General features: G+C 36.3%; 1 protein-coding gene across 3 annotated transcripts in view; it reads left to right on the top strand.

The window, feature by feature from the left end:
* The window catches only part of LOC115223523 (WD repeat-containing protein 3), a 43,668-nt gene that overhangs the window by 3,851 nt on the left and 20,207 nt on the right, over positions 1-19,610 (top strand). For 2 of the 3 annotated variants that reach the window (XM_029794165.2, XM_029794157.2), the window contains exons 3-12: positions 495-704; positions 2,857-2,975; positions 3,689-3,767; positions 6,333-6,422; positions 7,787-7,888; positions 10,999-11,103; positions 16,597-16,688; positions 17,029-17,143; positions 18,141-18,331; positions 19,495-19,588. In XM_029794165.2, coding sequence (XP_029650025.1) covers positions 495-704; positions 2,857-2,975; positions 3,689-3,767; positions 6,333-6,422; positions 7,787-7,888; positions 10,999-11,103; positions 16,597-16,688; positions 17,029-17,143; positions 18,141-18,331; positions 19,495-19,588 — 1,197 coding nt within the window. Of the gene's footprint in view, positions 1-492; positions 705-2,856; positions 2,976-3,688; positions 3,768-6,332; positions 6,423-7,786; positions 7,889-10,998; positions 11,104-16,596; positions 16,689-17,028; positions 17,144-18,140; positions 18,332-19,494; positions 19,589-19,610 lie in introns of all 3 variants that reach the window. The other variant, XM_036500515.1, reaches the window with a different exon arrangement.

The raw sequence follows: 19,610 nt of genomic DNA, 5'->3' as shown, positions 1-19,610 counted from the left end.
TGCTGGACATATTTTCATAAAAGACTGCAAACAAACAACACCACTTATATGATGGTAATGTTTGTTTACAACTGTCATGTGATGTTAAGATTGGAACACACATAGCAAGTATCTTTCAGTTCCCTTCTTCCAAATCCACTCACAAGACTTTGATCAGCCTGCCGCTGTAGTAGAAGACACTTGCCCAAAGTGCTATGAGATAGAACACAAAACCACATGGTAACTTCTGTTCGTGTGTGTGTGTATTTATATATATGTATATATATGAACTTCAGTTGAAATATGTTTGCGACATTTTTTAATTTCTAATGGCAAATTCACTGGAGTTACCATGGAGAAAAAGTTCTCTCTTATAGTAAAAGATGTAAAAACACCATATCTACCCAGTGCTTACCCCTAATGGATGGCCAGATGGCTATATATCTGAAATTAAGTTATTCAATACTGCAAAATTTTCTGTGCATGCTTCTCATATTATTTTGTGTTTGTTTCAGGTTTCAGTTCTAAAAGGTGAAAAATTTCCTGTCACAGCTTTGAAGGTGTCTCTGAATCACAAACAGCTGTCAGTTGGTTATGTCAATGGTATGATTAATGTGTTTGATCTGGAGAATCAAGAGACCCTGTTCAAGTTTAACGGACACAGATCTGCTGTTACAGTTCTCAACCACAACAAAGATGGTTTCATTCTGGTCTCTGGAGGAAATGTGAGTACTTTTTGGTTAGAAATTATTTGATATAAGTTTCAGGCGTTAGTGAGTTGTAGGTTAGAGGTTCAAATATTACCACTGTAAATTGAACCTGGGCTGTAAACTTGGTTTGTCAGTATTACCTATACCACAAAAATTGATATAACATGGTGAGGATAAGTATGAAGTCTCATTTTAGGAAGCAGTCCAACTACCGAATGTGCCTACATTTATTCCACTGTTTGAATTTGGTGAAGTAACCTATTTCTTTACTACCCACAAGGGGCTAAACACAGAGAGGACAAACAAGGACAGACAAACAGATTAAGTCGATCATATCGACCCCAGTGCGTAACTGGTACTTATTTAATCGACCCCAAAAGGATGAAAGGCAAAGTCGACCTCGATGGAATTTGAACTCAGAACCTAGCGGCAGACGAAATACTGCTAAGCATTTCGCCTGGCGTGCTAACATTTCTGCCAGCTCGCTGCCTATAAGTAACCTGTGAATGTAACCTGTCCTCATTCACATTGAAAAAAATATATGTAACTTGTTCAGTTATATTTCTTTTTATTATTTTTATTTAAAAATAAGTTTTAGTTTTATATAGTCACTTCTCGTATATTTTTGTTACCACTAGTTTTCCTTCTAAGCTGTGCATATGCAGGCAAGTTTTATGTAAAAAAATGTGCCCACAAGGTTTTCAAGTTGAAGTTAAAATTTTTTAGTTGAAGCAATTTGAGTGATGATTACTCTCATGGATGTGCAAAGAAAGACAAAATTTGCATACAAAGCCAAAATTCATGTTCACATCCACAGTGAAAACTTAGAAGGAACATTACTTACTGCTAGGCTTTTTACCCACCTTCACCAACCTGATTATCACTATTATAACAGTAATAACTACTGTGTCACACCCTAGCGGTTGAGGGAACCTGTGGAAGAGGTAGACCCAGGAAAACCTGGGATGTGGTGGTGAAGCAGGACCTTCGAACATTAGGTCTCACTTAGGCAATGACTAGTGACCAAGACCTTTGGAAGTATGCTGTACATGAGAAGACCCGGCAAGACAAGTGAGACCATAACCCGTGGCCTCTACCTGGGATGTAGCCAGCTCACTTATGCATATCTTTCCTTCTTGGGACACAAAACTCTGCTTGTGAAGACCTGTTGAGGCAAGTGAAATCGGAATTGAAATCGCTCAAAAATCAATGGAAATTGTAGTTGTGATGCCAGTGGCATGTAAAAATGTAAAAGAACCATCAGAACATGGCTGTTGTCAGCGCCACCCCAACTGGCCTCCATGCTGGTGGCACGTAAAGAGCACCTACTACACATGGAGTGGTTGGCGTTAGGAAGGGCATCCAACTGTAGAAACACTGCCAGATCAGACTGGGCCTGGTGCAGCCTCCTGGCTTCCCAGACCCCAGTCGAACCATCCAACCCATGCTAGCCTGGAAAGTGGACGTTAAACGATGATGATGAACTACTGTGATTTCTTTACCTATGTTGCTGTGTTTGTAGGTGTCTGATTTGGTACCTTTAGGCCATAGGTCTGCTTAAGCATAGCTCATATTTACTGGAGTTACTCAACATGAAGCAGCACACGTGTCAATACATCAATGAGAACAAATTAAGAATTATGTTCTGATTATTTAATACAGATCTAGTAATGTTCTATGTAACTTTAAATCTGAAACTGTGTAGGAACAGTGTTTGTAGAATCACATTGGCTGTTCAGTTACTGATCATATGGTTGTAGATTCATTCTGTCAGTTTGATCATGTAACTCATAAAACAGGTAATTTGCTTACTTGATGGTTGGTGGGTTAAGGTTATGTGGGGTGGTAATGTTAGCTAAATTTGCTGTGGTTCAGTATAAATTCTCAGCATTCTGAACCTGCAATCGAGGTTCCATTTCTTGTTGGAATCACCTCATTTATCTTGTTAATACCTTAGAAATTGGGAGCATCCCATCTGGTATCCTTCTATTGAAAAGCTGAAATGTTCTATTTTAAAATTTTTTCATCAATTCTTATCTTTATATTTGGACAGTGGTTAGTAAAGTCTTTGATCTACCTTCTTTACTTCTATTATTTTCTAATCCATTATCCAATGTAATCTCCTTTTGTCTAGTTTATATGATTTTTAACATGATAACTATTTCAGGACACTGATGTTATTTTGTGGGATCTGCTACAAGGAACTGGTATGTACCGATTAAAAGGTCACAAAGGAAGCATAACACAAGCAGTATTTCTTTCTGAAGATAATGTATTAATTACCAGGTAATTCTTGGAAATTGTTTGGTAAAAATTTTATTTATTTAAAAAATTTAATATAACAAGAAGCTGTGTTGTTGGTTATCATCTTTATTGTGTGGTTCATAGTTTATATCATAAGATTTTTTATTGTTGTCTGTATTAATATCTGTAGCTATGGGCTATATCTTAAGATCCATTGCCTTGTTATCATCTACATTATATGTTCCACAGTTGTAAATTAAAATTATCTTCTATCATCACATGACTCATAATAGATTCTGTGAACATTATAAAACCTAGAAATTGTATGTAAGTTATCCATAAACAGAGTTGTGAAAAATTCTAAGTATTATTTCTCAAGAAAAAAATATATATGTACCTTCTGATGTCATATTGTGTCTTTCTAAAAAAGACCTGCCCATAACAACAGAATTGAGATCCTAAAACCAAGTTGTCATGTAAAAAACATTGGTGTGGATGGTGGATGCTGGTACCACATAAAAAGCACAGGTGATGGTGCCACGTAAAAATCACTCAGTATACTCTGTAAAGTGATTGGCATTTGGAAGGGCATCCAGCTGTGGAACCAAGCCAAAATAGACTATGGAACCTGGTGTGGCCAGTTCCTCTCAAGCTATCCAACCCATGCCAGCATGAAAAATGGATGTTAAATGTTGATGATGATGATGATTTTAAACTTTGATATTTTGCATTTAACATTAAAATTTTGTTTCTAGCTCAAAGGACTCCTTAATAAAACTATGGGACTTGGACACCCAGCATTGCTTTGATACCATTATTGAACACCGCAGTGAGGTAAGATTCCTTTTTGAAATATTGATAATCTTATATCCTCCTCTTTGTGACGGTAATCTTTATCATCATTTTTTGGTTTGTGGTACTACATCCCATCATATATTTTAATGTTTTGTCATTGAATTTTTCTGCATCAGCTTGTAGCACTTTTTGCATTTGTGTCAATCATCTCTTCTGTACGCACAATATTTTTTATTGAGAAGCCGCATTAAAATTTTTTGTTCAACGTCTTTAAGCAATTCGACAGACCATTCTTAATCCTTCTGTGGCTATAAATTGTATTTTTATGTGTTATGCACACAAGTGCATATATATGTGAGTGAGTGTGTGTGTCTTAATTACATATTCAGATCTATATACCTCTTGTCAGGCATACATTTGTATAAAACTTTTGTCTAATTACTTTTTTGTGTTAGAAATTAAAGTTAGATGAGTGAGCTTCTACTTTGGGTTAGTTTTTTTCAACTTCTGTACATGAAAGTAATATTGGTTTAAAATTTTGGCACAAGTTTGGAAGTTGAGGTAAATTGATTTCGTTGATCATAGTCCTCAGTTGGTGTTTATTTTATCTACCCCTAAGGCGGCGAGCTGGCAGGAACATTAGCATGCCAGGCGAAATGCTCAGTGTTATTTCGTCTGCTGCTACGTTGTGAGTTAAAATTCTGCCAAGGTCGACTTTACTTTCATCCTTTCGGGGTTGATTAAATAAGTACCAGTACGTACTGGGGTCGATATAATCGACTTAATTCGTTCATCTGTTCTTGTTTGTCCTCTCTGTGTTTAGCCCCTTGTGGGTAGTAAAGAAATAGGTATTTATTTTATCTACCCCAAATGGATTAAAGGCAAAGTCATCCTCAGAAGAATTTGAATTCAGAATGTAAAGACAAATGGAATGCTGTTAAGCATTTTGCCCAACATGCTAACGATTCTGCCAGCTTGCTGCCTTGTAAATGAAAATAATATTGTTACAGGATATACAATGCATGTGAAGTTAAGCTAATCTTATAAACATGAGGTTAAACCTTATTGTGACAGTCAAATGTTAATTGTAAAAGCAAATATAAACTGAAAGAAATTGTTATGCATAGCTATTTTTTCTTTTACCAACAGTTTTAATGGTTAATTATCCATCATGATATGGATTAGAGAAAAATGGTTCCATCTTCAATGGAAAAGCACCAGGAGCCTTCATCTCCAAAGATTTAATAAAAGATACTAAGTAGGCACAGGCATAAATGTGTGGTTAAAAAGCACATTTAGCTACCGTCTGGTTTCAGGTTCAATCCCGCTCCACAGCACTTTGGGCAAGTGTCTTCTACTATAGCCCCAGGCTGACCAATTTTTTGTGAGTGAATATGGTTGGCAGAAATTGTGAAAGCCCATCACAAGCGCATGCACACTGATATATAAATAAATATATCATCATCATCATCATTTAGCGTCCGCTTTCCATGCTAGCATGGGTTGGATGGTTCAACTGGGGTCTGGGAAGCCAGAAGGCTGCATCAGGCCCAGTCTGATCTGGCAGTGTTTCTACGGCTGGATGCCCTTCCTAACGCCATGTATATATATTTGCACACACACGTGTGTGTCTGTGTTTGTTCTCCAACTGCTTGTCAGTAAGTGTTGCTTTGTTTACATCCCTATAATTTATTGGTTTGGCAAATGAGACCACTAGAATAAGTGCCAGACTTAAAAATAAGTACAGGGGTTGATCTGTTGACAAAAAACCTTCAAGGCAGTTCCTCAACATGAATGCAGTCCAATAACTGAAATGAGTGAAAAAGATAAAAAGGATAACATATTGAGAACAGTATATAAATCAAGGTGAATTCATCATTTAACTGGTATTCTATAATTCTGCATTTTCATTTTTATTGTTAAGTGTACTAACATAACATGAAGCAAATGTGAACAGAAAGAATTGCAACATGGAAATAACATATTCTGGTTGCCACAGAATACCCAAATAAAAAAACTGCTGTTATAGAATGTACAATGTAATTCTAGATATGTATGTTATTAGCTCTTTTGAGTGTCAAAATAATTTATTTTTCATGATTTGAGTTCATTTTCTGTTTATGCCAACTTCACCTTTCAACATTCTGGGGTCAATTAAATAGTATCAACTCACACAAAAATGGAATTCTGGTTTTGTACTAAAGTTAAAAATCATTATTTGAGAATCATCATCATCATCATCGTTTAACGTCTGCTTTCCATGCTGGCATGGGTTGGACGGTTCAACTGGGGTCTGGGAAGCCCGAAGGCTGCACCAGGCCCAGTCTGATCTGGCAGAAATTTCTACAGCTGGATGCCCTTCCTAACGCCAACCACTCCGTGAGTGTAGTGGGTGCTTTTTATGTGCCACTGACACAGGTGCCAGACGAGGCTGGCGAACGGCCACGCTCGGATGGTGCTTTTTACGTGCCACCGTCACGGTGGCCTGTCGATGTGGTGCTCTGCTCAAATATTAATTTATTACTTATTTATTTTATCATAGTCTTTCTTGTTGCTTCTTGTACCCCTTAATTCATGTTATTTCCTAATATTTTTGTTTTGCAGGTGACAGATATTCTTGTTACAGAAAATAAAGAATTAATTACTGGCTGTGCTGATAATGAACTTCGTTTCTGGGGACTTCAATCAAATTCTGTAAATATTCTTTTACATATTAATGTAGATCAGTTTTCTCAAACTTTTTTTTACTTGCAGCATACTTTAACCCTTTAGTGTTTGCATTATCCTGCCAAAACTAATGCTTTTTTGTCCTCATTGTTTTGAACTAATCATGCATTATCTTGAGGCTATGAGATTTTGATGAGGTAGCTGTTAATCTTTAAAATGATATTGTAGGGTTGGTGTGAGAGACCAGATCTGGCCAGTTTGAACATAGAACAGGCAGAATACTTTTGGCCGGATATGGCCGGTTTAAATGCTAAAGGGTTAAACAACAAAATGCATAAAAAATTATTTTGGTGCAATTTGTACAAAAATTAAAAACATTTAAACTGCAGAAAATTAGTGAGTACTTACAGAGTGTTTGGGATAAATTTGATAATGATTCTGCAAAGAGGCTTGGAAGTACTACTATGAAAGACTACTAAATGTAGAGTCTACTTAATATGGACTCAACAGAAGGGCCAGCTATCCAAATAGACAGTAGCCTGATGAATAATGCAATTAAGGATATGAAGACAGAAAGCTTCTGGCCCATCAGAAATCACTGCTGAGATGCTTAAAATATCTGGCAGTGTATTCTTTCTATTTTAGCATGATAGTGATTTGAGGATATTTGGCTGTTATTTCCAATTGCTCAAGTGAGCCCTTTTTGGCCCCTATGGTTTATGTTTTTAAGTTGAGGCAAGCAGCACAATGTCCCTTCTCTTGCGACTTGGTAAAGGAGTTAGTCCAATATCTTAGCTTGGTGGTCACTTTTATTGCTATACATATATTAATTGTGTATTTATGTAAATATCTAAATTTGTGGACTCATCTAACCCATATTAAAATGCAAATCTTTATATATAAAAGAGAGGTTGTGTGCTGTCTGTCTCCTACGATTTAGATTCCTAACTACTCCCACATTTTGCAGTGCAGTTTAACCAAAACCGGGTATTTTATAGTCGTGATTCATATCGAGCCCTTCTGGGTATTAGCGCGCGTCTACGATGAATCTATGATTTAAAAAAAAATTTACCATCAATTTTCCCCATTTTTAATGCATTTTTGGCATATATAAGGGAAGTAACTCTCTAAAAATTTATTATTAAATTTCAGAACGTAAAAAGCTACAGTAACACCCCCCCTTTGTGGTTAGCCATATTGAGATGGCTATTATACTTTACATCTCTAAAAATGCTTATATAGTTATTTCCCTTACAAACCCGAGTAACGCCGGGCGATACTGCTAGTGTGACATATAAAATTGTTGCACAGAAGACAGAAAAGTAAAAAGCTATCTTGATTAATAATAACTCTACTAGAGTGATAGTTTGACGATTTTCTTTCCATCCTAGGACAAACAAGATGACTCAGAAGCCCCATTGAAAAAAGCTCGAATTGAAGAAGTGAAAACGGACCAAACAGATTCAACTGAGAGTCAGCAAGAAGAGGAATTTGTAAATTATTATTATTATTATTATTATGATCATCATTATTATTGTTAAATTAGCAGCTGAAGAATCGTTAGCAAGATGGACAATATGCTTAGTGACATTTTTTCTGGCTCTTTATGTTCTGAGTTCAAATGGTGGTGAGGCTGTTGTTGTTGTTGTTGTTAAGCAACAAGACGGGTAAGGGTGATTAGGTGATGGTGTAGGGCTTAGGGGCGGGAGATCCCAGACCTTGGAAAAAAAAAAAAACTTTGGTCGTCTTGTAGTCGAGGGCTCTTTGTTGACGTCTGACACCACTGGGAGGTGGCCCTCAAAGTCGTTGGAAATGGAGATCTCCAGGTCCAAATTCTTGGACGGCTGCTGCTGAGGCTGACTTTGCCTTTCATCCTTTTGAGGTTGATGAAATAAGTACTAGTTGAGCAAGGGGTCAATGTGATTGACCCACCGAAAAGCCTCGTCCCACCGAAATTTCAAGCCTTGTGCTTATACTCTTACTTGTTTCAGTCATTTGACTGTGGCCATGCTGGAGCACCGCCTTTAGTTGAGCAAATCGACCCCAGGGCTTATTCTTTGTAAACCTAGTACTTATTCTATCGGTCTCTTTTGCCGAACCGCTAAGTTACAGAGGACGTAAACACACTTTATTTTATCAACCCCCAAAAAATGCAAAGTGGCAAGTTGGCAGAATCATTAGCATGCCAAGCAAAATGCTCAGTGGATTCTGTTCATCTTTTTGTTTTCAGTTCAAATTCTACTGAGGTCAGTTTTGTCTTTCATCCTTTCATTGGGGTCAATAAAATAAGTATCAGTTGAGCACTAGTGTCGATGTAATCAACTAGCCCCCTCTCCTCGAACTTGTTGGCCTTGTGCTAAAATTTGAAACTAATTTTTATTAAGGTGCCTGTGACATTTCATCTGGCTTTATGTTCTGAGTTCAAATTCTGCCAAAGTCAGCTTTGCCTTTCGTCCTTTCTGGGTCAATAAAATTAGTAGCAGTCAAGTACTGGATCTATGTAACTGACTTCTTCCTCCCCTCAAAAACTGTTGGCTCTGTGCCAAAATTTGAAATATTACTAGGATAGTTGATTGTTTGGATCAATTGAGTATTGGGCAAAATGCTTTGTAGTAGTTGTTCTGACAATTTACATTCTGAATTTAAATCCTTCGAGGGCCAGCTTTGCCGCTCATTCTTTTGGGATTGATAAAATAAAGTACCGGTCAAATATTGGGGTTTTAAATTCTTTGAGGGCCAGCTTAGCTGTTCATTCTTTTGGGATTGATAAAATAAAGTGCCAGTCAAATATTGGGGTTTTAAATACTTTGAGGGCCGGCTTAGCTGTTCATTCTTTTGGGATTGATAAAATAAAGTACCGGTCAAATATTGGGGTTTTAAATTCTTCGAGGGCCAGCTTTGCTGTTCATTTTTTTGGGATTGATAAAATAAAGTGCCAGTCAAATATTGGGGTTTTAAATTCTTTGAGGGCCAGCTTAGCTGTTCATTCTTTTGGGATTGATAAAATAAAGTGCCAGTCAAATATTGGGGTTTTAAATTCTTCGAGGGTCAGCTTTGCTGTTCATTCTTTTGGGATTGATAAAATAAAGTGCCAGTCAAATATTGGGGTTTTAAATTCTTCGAGGGTCAGCTTTGCTGCTCATTCTTTTGGGATTGATAAAATAAGGTACCAGTCAAATATTGGGATAAGCATGGTGAAGTGATGATGATGGTTACTTGCAATGACTATGACCATAGTAATTGTAATTAGTTTGTTCATTCATTTAGTGCTTGTTTTTTAAGCTTGCATTATTTGGATGGGGAGTTTTTTTTTTTTTTGTGATAAGATTTTTACAGCTGAATGCTCTTCCTGTCACTAACCCTACATGTTTGTTTAAAAGTATATGATACTTAGTACATCATCGTTTAACGTCCGCTTTCCATGCTAGCATGGGTTGGGCGATTTTGACTGAGGGCTGGCAAATCAGATTGCTGCACCATGCTCCAATCTTGATCTGGTAAAATTTCTACAGCTGGATGCCCTTCCTCCGAGAGTGTAGTGGCTGCTTTTACGTGCCACCGGCATGGGGGCCAGTCAGGTGGTATTGGCAATGACCTCACTCAAATCTTTTTACACATGCCACTGGCACAGGTGCCAGTAAGGTGACGCTGGTAACGATCACGCTTGAATGGTGCCTTTTATGTGTCACCGGCACGGAAGCCAGTTAGCCAGTCTGGCAACGATCATGCTCGGATGGTACTCTTAGCACCCCACTAGCACGGGGCACAAGTGCCAGTAAGGCGACGCTGGTAACGATCACACTCAAATGGTGCCTTTTATGTGCCACTGGCATGGAAGCTGGTTAGTCGCTCTGTCAACGATCACACTCATATGGTGCTCTATGTACCCCGCTAGCGCTGATGCCAGTCATCGAATTTGATTTTGATGTTTGTTTAAAAGTATAGGATACCTAGTACGATTGTACTAATTAGTACACTTTATAATTTTATCTTTTATTACCATAGTAACTGTTGTAGATGTTGCCAGATTTCACTGATGAGATTAAATAAGCTGAAACGTGTATATAACTATCACTTTGCCTGCTAACAATGATCAGATTTCATAAAAATTCAATTTTCTCTGAAATAATTCTTAATTTCTTGAATTTATTCGGTCATTTCTTTGAGAGTTGTTAGCAATCAGAATTCAGTTTTTGTTTTCTCTCCTCAGTGAAGAAATAAATTTTGATTCATTTGAAATTTTTTTTGCATATATCATTCAGTACTGCAACATGTAACTGAATTATATGCTATCATTCTCTCTTCCAGTTTCTTTTGCACATATATTGTATTGTCTTCTCAAATAAGAAAAATAACTATACTTGCTGCAACATGGATATTGTTTATCACTTTGATTGAGCAGAGACCATTCCATCTTTCTTAGAATAGCTAGAACTACATTCCCTGTGTGCTTTTGCTTTCTCTTAAAACAGTAATATGGTATTTGAGGGAGATTTCGCTGTTATTTCTAGCAGGTTTTTAGAGAACGTATTGCTGAGATTAAATCTCAACAGCCCACTATGCATTTCTTTAGAGTTTAACCATGTTCTTTTTTTAATTTCAGATTTATCAAATCAAACGTGTCAAAATTGGTTCATTGATGCGTCAAACAAAAGAAAGATTAGTTGCCATGAAAACCAATCCTTCAAATAGAGTTCTTGTATGTCTGGTAAGGATTTCTCATTATTGGATGTAAAATTATTATGAAGTGTTAAGTTATGGTGGACAAGAGATATTTAGCCAGGAATGTGCTGCAGTCTTTTGTCTTTTACTTGTGTTAGTTATTCGACTGTGGCAATGCTGGGGCACTGCTTTGAAGGATTTAGTCAAATGACTTGACCTCAGTACTTATTTTTAAGCCTTGGGGGCTTATTTCATTGGTCTCTTTTGCTGAATCACTAAGTTATGAGGATGTAAACAAACCCATATTGGTTGTTAGGTGGTGGTGGAAGGGTAACAAATGCACACACACACACACACACACACGACAGGCTTCCACACAGTTTCAGTCTACCACATTTACTCACAAGGCATTGATCAGTGTAGGGCTATAGTAAAAGAAACTTGTCTCAAGTTGCCGTGTAACGGGACTGGATCATGTGGTTACAAAGCGAGTTTCTTAACCACAGATTATTCAGATATGTTCTTAAAATATATTCTAGGACCCTAATAATACTACTATGAATAGAATAGAGTATCTTCATTGTCATATGCAATAGTGTTGCGTATTGAAATATATCATGTCTTTATAAAGCTCAAAATGTCACAAATGAAATTAATTAATAGAAAATGTAATAGGTTATAAAATATTAAAATGCACTGTTGTTCTCAGCAGCTTTTTGATTCTTGTGAGTTATTTGTTATAGAATTTTATATCATGATTTGTTAACATTAGTGTCATTGATTACTAACAGTTCAATCATTAGTTCACAATATTTCTGGTTGAGAGAGTGATAACGGATTGGCTAACCTAATGTGTTAGTAAAGTACTGTTTTTTTCTTTGGTTTTCTCAGTGATGTTTTTTATGCTACACCAATATAAATTGACTAGCACTATGACTGGGTCATAGTGCTAGTGCATGCATATACAGCTGCGTGCGTGCGCACATACATGCGAGTACTGTCCAAATCTCCAACCAATCACATACAGCTAGCTGGCATTCAATTGGCATATCAAGTTTCGGGCATTTTGATTGGGTTTTGGATAGAAAATTCAGAAAAAAGTCACTTCTATTGATTTTTTAATGGCTTTGTGGAGTGACTGGGGAAATGTAAAGATGTGCACGACCACTCTTGGACGGTTTTGAATGACCATAGAAAGTGCTAGCCCTCTAACTGAAAAATTGTGGATTTGTATTAAGGACACACACACACAGACATTTTGCCGTTTATATATATACTAGCAGTATCGCCCGGCGTTGCTCGGGTTTGTTTCGACCCGCTGGAATTGTAATTTTGAAAAGTAAAAATTTTGTGGACATTTTTCTGGTCGAAATACACCGAAAAGTGGCGACACAGCAGTGAAAAAATCATAAAAAATAGGGATTTTCATAGAAAAAAGCATCTTTTTGATGTAAATAATTTTTGGTGTTAACATGGTCCGATTTGAATTTTATGTTCTACGGAAGGAAGAGCAACCCTTCTTCTACCATACTCTCAATTTTGGTCAACTTGCGCCGCAGGGTCTCGGAGGAGATAGTGTTAGTTGAAGGTTACCATTCTAGGTGCCTGAGCAACAACCTCGCGGATTTACAGATAAATGAATTAATTACTATTTTACAGAATAAAATTAAATAATTCTTGAAAATTAATTAATATTAATATTTTTTGAACAAAGTAAATAATTTTTAAAACTTAAATAATAATTTTTTTTACACAAACACAAACGGGGAAAAGGGGGTGGCGAATTCGATTTACATACCTAAATTTTTTCTTTTTCATGACATTGTAGCAAAATAGTAGTGAATTATATAAATACCAGCAGTACATTTTTTTTTCTGGGGTATTTTTTTTCAACCTCGTCACATATTTGCCCCTTTCAATTTAAACAAAGTCTTAATTAAGCAATTACGGCAGCTTAGCAATGGTTTCAATACAGGCGTGACATCTGTATCTCAATTGTTCAAAACCCTTCGAATTTTTTTGCACGTGATGATATCATAGTGAAAGCTTTCAATTACGCGCGCTTAGAAGTACGCTCGCAAATTAATACTACCAAAATTTTGAAGTTTGCGCTCCGCTTGTGTGTGTGTGTGTGCGTGCTTTAGGTGTACGTAGGTATGTGTTTTTGTGTGTGTGTGTCACTGAAGCCATACATACATATATACATACATAACCTCTCTCTCTCTTTTCTCTCTCAGTCACTCACTACAAAAAGTGAATAAAAAAAGTTCAGTTATTTCTGTCTTTCACTCTGTCTGTCTCTTTACACACACTAACAAAAGCACTTCACTTATACTTTCTGTGTCGCACAACCCATCAAACACACACACACTCACGCACGCACACATGTACATCAATGCTTTCGGAGTGAAATGTTAAAATATTGAGTTTTCTCGAATTTTGTTTTAATTGGGGGTGAAATTGAAAGAAATATATTATGGCATGACCGAATGGAATACTTTGAAAAATCTTAGGTAAACTCTAATTAAAGAAATTGTGTGAGGAGTAAATCGTTATGTATTTATTTGTTTCTGTTTGCTGTGTTTTTTTATTTTTTGAGTAGTGGTTTAAATACTTTCAGTTTAGTCTTCCTCAAATCACTCTGTCGCTATTTACTTTCATTTTATTCGTTGCACACTGTGTGTGTGCGTGTGCGTGTGGTGTAAACCACATTAAGAAAAGCATTTGACATACACACCAGAATGTGAGTTTTCTGTAAATTTTGCTTAATTGGAGTTTAAATTTTAAAAACTGGACCTGGCATGACCCGATGCATTCTACTCTTAAAAATGCTAGGTAAATTGTAATTGAAGAAATCCTATATTGTAGATTTCTATAAGTTACAAAGGGAGGCAGATAAAATCTGCCTTTTATAATAAGAGATATAGAGAGAGATAAAGGTACCCTTGCATATAAATATGTATGTAAATGTATATAACTAGCTTCCATACTGTTTCCAAATTCCACTTATACAGTATTAGTTAACCTAAGGCTCTGATAGAAGATGCTAAACAAAAGTAGGTGCCCTACTGTGAGTTGCATGCATCGCTAAAGTTATTGTTGAATTAGTCCTTGTTTTTAGGAACCAAAATCTCAATTCTGAACACTGAATTAAACTGGCTAATAGTAGAATAGTAAGAGTTACCAGTAAGACATAAAAAAAAGAAGTTTAAATTTGTGTGGAGATGTCTTGCAGTTTAGAAAGAATTTCAAAATAGCAAAAAAGTGTTTTAAAGTAGCTAAATTTGAAAACATTCATGACTAATCAAATGTGTGTCTTTAGTGACCTCATCAATAATGAGTTTGTCACTTAAAACCACATTGTCTCTTGGTGGTGCTTAAATATAAACAAAGGATGGTCTGGATGGAATTAAGAGATGTTGCTACAAATAGATGAAATTCATTGTAATTAATAAAATTCGTTTCTTCAGTGAGGTTTTGAAAGGTGACATTTAACCCTCTAGCATGCAAACCGGCCATACTGGCCCAAATATTCTACTTCTTTTTTGTTCAGACTGACCAGATGCAGCCTCTCGCATTTACTCTACAATGCCATTCTGAGACTAAAACATTTACATTATCAAAATTGTGAAGCTTTGAGATCATACATGATTAATTCAAAACAATGTGAATAAATATGGATTACATTTGACAGAGTAATCTGAATGCTAATGGGTTAATGAAGCATATTTAACATGTAATTTCTAAAGACTTACTCTCCTGTTTTCTTTTGGGTGTTTTGTCTACTAATCCAAGAGATCCAACTTCATCTGTCAGGTGAACTATTTTTATACGTATCCATAGACGTGTACAAAGCCTTGCATAATGTGTGATGATATTTAACCCTTTCGGTACCAAACCGCCCAAAGCTGCCCGAAAAAAATTTTGGTTAATGCGACCAAACCGCCCAAACCCGCCCGTATTTACCTATTCATATTTAAATGAGAATATCAGAGCAAATCTCTTTAGTACATTCGTGAAAACACTGATTATACTTCATAAACAGTTTATCTACAGTTTTGTACAACGATCGAAGTGTAATTTTAATTCCGTGAATTTTGGGAGATTTTTTTCCCAAATTTGTTCCTATTGTGTTTTCAAAATTTGTAATTCTGTCAAAAAATAGATACGAATTTCATTATATCAAGCAGCGAGTCAGAATTCGAAGGATTTTCTACTGAAGACCTTCATAAATCTAACTCTATGACTGAAAAAAAAAAGCACGTGGTATTTGATAATGAATCTGATGTTCATTTTCCAAAAATGAAAACAGTAGGCGCAGGAGTGGCTGTGTGGTAAGTAGCTTGCTAACCAACCACATGGTTCCGGGTTCAGTCCCACTGCGTGGCATCTTGGGCAAGTGTCTTCTGCTATAGCCCCGGGCCGACCAATGCCTTGTGAGTGGATTTGGTAGACGGAAACTGAAAGAAGCCTGTCGTATATATGTATATATATATGTATGTGTGTGTGTGTGTTTGTGTGTCTGTGTTTGTCCCCCTAGCATTGTTTGACAACCGATGCTGGTGTGTTTACGTCCCCATCACTTACCGATAGAATAAGTACTGGGCTTACAAAGAATAAGTCCCGGGGTCGATTTGCTCGACTAAAGGCGGTGCTCCAGCATGGCCGCAGTCAAATGACTGAAACAAGTAAAAGAGAAAGAGAAAGAGTGAATACGAGAGCTCCGTTAGAAATTAATTGAAACACATAAGGGGTGTATTTTGGTCAGAAATATAGTAACGAAAGGGTTAATGTTGTAATCTGCTGGAGGTGAAATTACTTTGTGTAGGCGTTGTCTTCAGTTTTATCTAGATTTTTTCATTATCTAATTATTTTTATTATGCCATACATTCTATGGTACATGTGTAAGTCCTTAACCAACCACGTTTATAATTTGGTTTGAATTTTCAGCTTGATCTGTTTCTCTTGATATAAATTGTTAATGCTCTTAGGATAGGTTTCAGCATTACAACTTTCTATTTTAATTCTCCTGACATGTTTTGACAATATGAAAAACCATTACTTTATTATACTCTTTTACTTGCTTCAGTCATTTGACTGTGGCCATGCTGGAGCACCACCTTTAGTCGAGCAAATCGACCCCAGGACTTATCATTTGTAAGCCTAGTACTTGTTCTATCGGTCTCCTTTGCCAAACCGCTAAGTTACGGGGACGAAAACATACCAGCATCGATTGTCAAGCGCTGTTGTGGGGGAGCGGGGGGGGGGACAACACACACACACACACACACACATATATATATATATACATATATACGGCGGGCTTCTTTCAGTTTCCGTTTACCAAATCCACTCACAAGGCTTTGGTTGGCCCGAGGCTATAGTAGAAGACACTTGCCCAAGGTGCCACGCAGTGAGACTGAACCCGGAATCATGTGGTTGGTAAGCAAGCTACTTACCACACAGCCACTCCTGTGCCTATATGTTATTATGTTAATTTTTAATTTGATTTTGATTTTTCCTTCTATGAACGTTCTAGAATAATGATAGCAGTCTAGAGATTTATTTAATGGCTACTAATGAAGAGTTGAAGAAATTAGAGAAGCGAAGGCTAAAAAAACGTAAAAAGAAGTAAGTACATCCTCTTATTCAATCCACTCTTCTGTCTACATTATAACTCTTTCTCTTTCACTTACTACAGATACTACTATTTCTCTGTCCCTTCTCTTCCTTCCCTAACTCTGTTTCTAGTTGCCTCTCCACAAATGCTCTTTCACAACAATAAACCTGTTCCTCACATCATACTTTAACTTCTCAACACTTTGTCTAAATTCACCACCCTTTCTTCTGTTCTCCCTTTCAAATGTTGGGGAGTTTTGTTAATTACTCTAGTTTCATTAGAATGTTAAATTCCACTCAGTAAATTTTATGGTAAATTTTAAACTTGTTTTTTTGTTTTTTTTTATTTCAGAGAAGAAACAGAACCTTTAATAGCATTAAAAGATATCTTCAAGAAAATTAGCAGCTTTAAAATAACCCAAAAAGGACATAGTTTTGACTGTTTCTTGGACAAAAATATCCTAAAGGTATAATTATTACTTCCTTTGTCATTTTAGTTTATTAGAAGTGTGATTAAAATGAATAGCTTATGATGATATGGAAGATGTTGCAGATGATTAGGAAGATATAACTTAACTAGGCCATTGTCATCATCATTTCTACCTCCTCATCTTCCTTATTCTAAAATATTTGTTTTATATTGTAGAATAGAGGAAGTGTCCTGGTAGAGCAAATCATGATTAGTTTTGATTTCTAGTTGCAGCTGTTCAAAGTCTGTTTCTAAGAATGTCTTTGAAAAAAAGGCGCCAGTAACTCACAACCTCATTTCCTCAAATAGATAAATAAATAAATCTCTTACATGAGACCAAGTTATTGTTTTTTTTTTTTGTTTTATGTCAACATATTTAACCCTTTCAATACCAACCTGCCTGAAACTGCTCCTGGCTCTGTAGTACAAATGTCTTGTTCTCATAAGTTTTGAATTAAAATCTTCCACCAAATCCTAGTCATAATTTATGTTCCTAACATTAGCTTAATGATAACTAAGTTATTTTACTGAATTCTTTATTATATTTAAAATTAATTGAAAGAAACACAGGGCGTCTCAAAATAAATATGGTAACGAAAAGGTTAAGTAGAGATTGCTGGGTGGACAGCATACTGGATAACCCATATTCCATATCCTTTCTTCACCATACAAGATTTTAAGACACTATGTCCCAAAAGGCTCAGTTCACCTGTAATAGGCATTTGTTTGCTTGCAATGTTGAGTTCTGAGGCATCCAAGATGTGAATGGAATTATAATAGAAAAGACAGTGACATAACAAAAGAAAAAATGTTTTTCATATGTTTATTTCTGATATTAGTGCCTTTTACTTTGTTTAAAATTTATATATAAATGAAACTATGTTGAGTAGGATTAGAAATATAAATGTGTTATTTTGGGAGTTGTGATAAATATTAAGGATTAGCAAAGGGATTTATAAAATTTACATAATAAAAAAAAATTGTATGTTTTTCAGATTGTGTGTTTATCATCCAACAATACCTTGTCATGGTATAACATTGATATCAATAGTAGTGAACAGGGAATACCAGAAAGAGAGGTCTTAGAAACACAAGGTCACCATACTGAGATCCGGGCGCTATCTTTCAGCTCAGATAATACTGCTATCCTTTCTGCCAGTGCTGATTCAGTCAAAGTCTGGGATCGGTAATAAGTTTTTTTTAATTATTATAATGCAGGTGTAAAACTTGTAGATTCAAACTGTGTCAAAAGCATTGACTTGTATTTATAGATAAAATCCCTTAATCTATCAGAATAACCCTCAGTCTGTTAAACCATGGTTGGAGTAAAATACATGACTTTGATTCAGAATTCATGATTGCATAATATAAAATGTATTGGGTGTTCAATGGCATCAATTTAGAAACAAGAGTATACTCATGAGTTAACATTAATCATTTATGATTCAGATAATATGTGAATAAAAAGAGAATTTAAAATCTTTTCAATGAAGTAAGTTTAAAAACAAAAAAAATTAATTTGCATAATCATCATCATCATAATTATCGTTTAACATCCGCTTTCCATGCTAGCATGGGCTGGACGATTTGACTGACGGCTGGCGAACCAGATGGCTGCACCAGGCTCCAATCTTGATCTGGCAGAGTTTCTACAGCTGGATGCCCTTCCTAACACCAACCACTCCGATAATAAACTATAAAAATGAGTGTCACTTAATTTGAGAATATTTCTGATAAAACCATTTTTTATTCTGTATTATGAAAACCATCCGAACGGGACCTTAGCCAGTACCGCATCGACTGGCCTCCGTGCTGTGGGCACGTAACAAACACCATCCGATCGTAGCCGTTCGCCAGCCTCGTCTGGCACCTGTGTCGGTGGCACATAAAAAACACCATCCGAGCGTGGCCGTCTGCCAGCCTCGTCTGGCACCTGTGTCGGTGGCACATAAAATCACCCACTACACTCTCGGAGTGGTTGGCGTTAGGAAGGGCATCCAGCTGTAGAAACACTGCCAGATCTGACTGGCCTGGTGCAGCCTTCGGGCTTGCCAGACCCCAGTTGAACCGTCCAACCCATGCTAGCATGGAAAGCGGACGTTAAACGATGATGATGATGATACACTGAATATGTTCAGCCATTACTATTGTTTCTAATATCCACTTTTTGATGCTTGCACAAGACAGATTTTCCACAGCTTGATGCCCTTCCTGTCAATATTATATAAATATACCTCCTGTTATATTTATTTTAGTGATAATAATATTTTGTGTTGGATGTCATGTGAAAAACATAATTATGCATAATTCATGCATACATAATTATTGCTAATTCTTTTATTGTTTTAGATCTTATTTACAATGTATAGCAACAATGGACTGTGAATATGCTCTCTGCTGCCTTTTCCTCCCAGGAGACCGTTTATGTGTTGTTGGAACAAAGGTAAAGATCTCTATTGTTTAAT

This window comes from Octopus sinensis, linkage group LG2 (assembly GCF_006345805.1).
Source record: "Octopus sinensis linkage group LG2, ASM634580v1, whole genome shotgun sequence".
NCBI lineage: Eukaryota > Metazoa > Mollusca > Cephalopoda > Octopoda > Octopodidae > Octopus > Octopus sinensis.
This window is presented reverse-complemented; position numbering and strand designations above follow the sequence as displayed.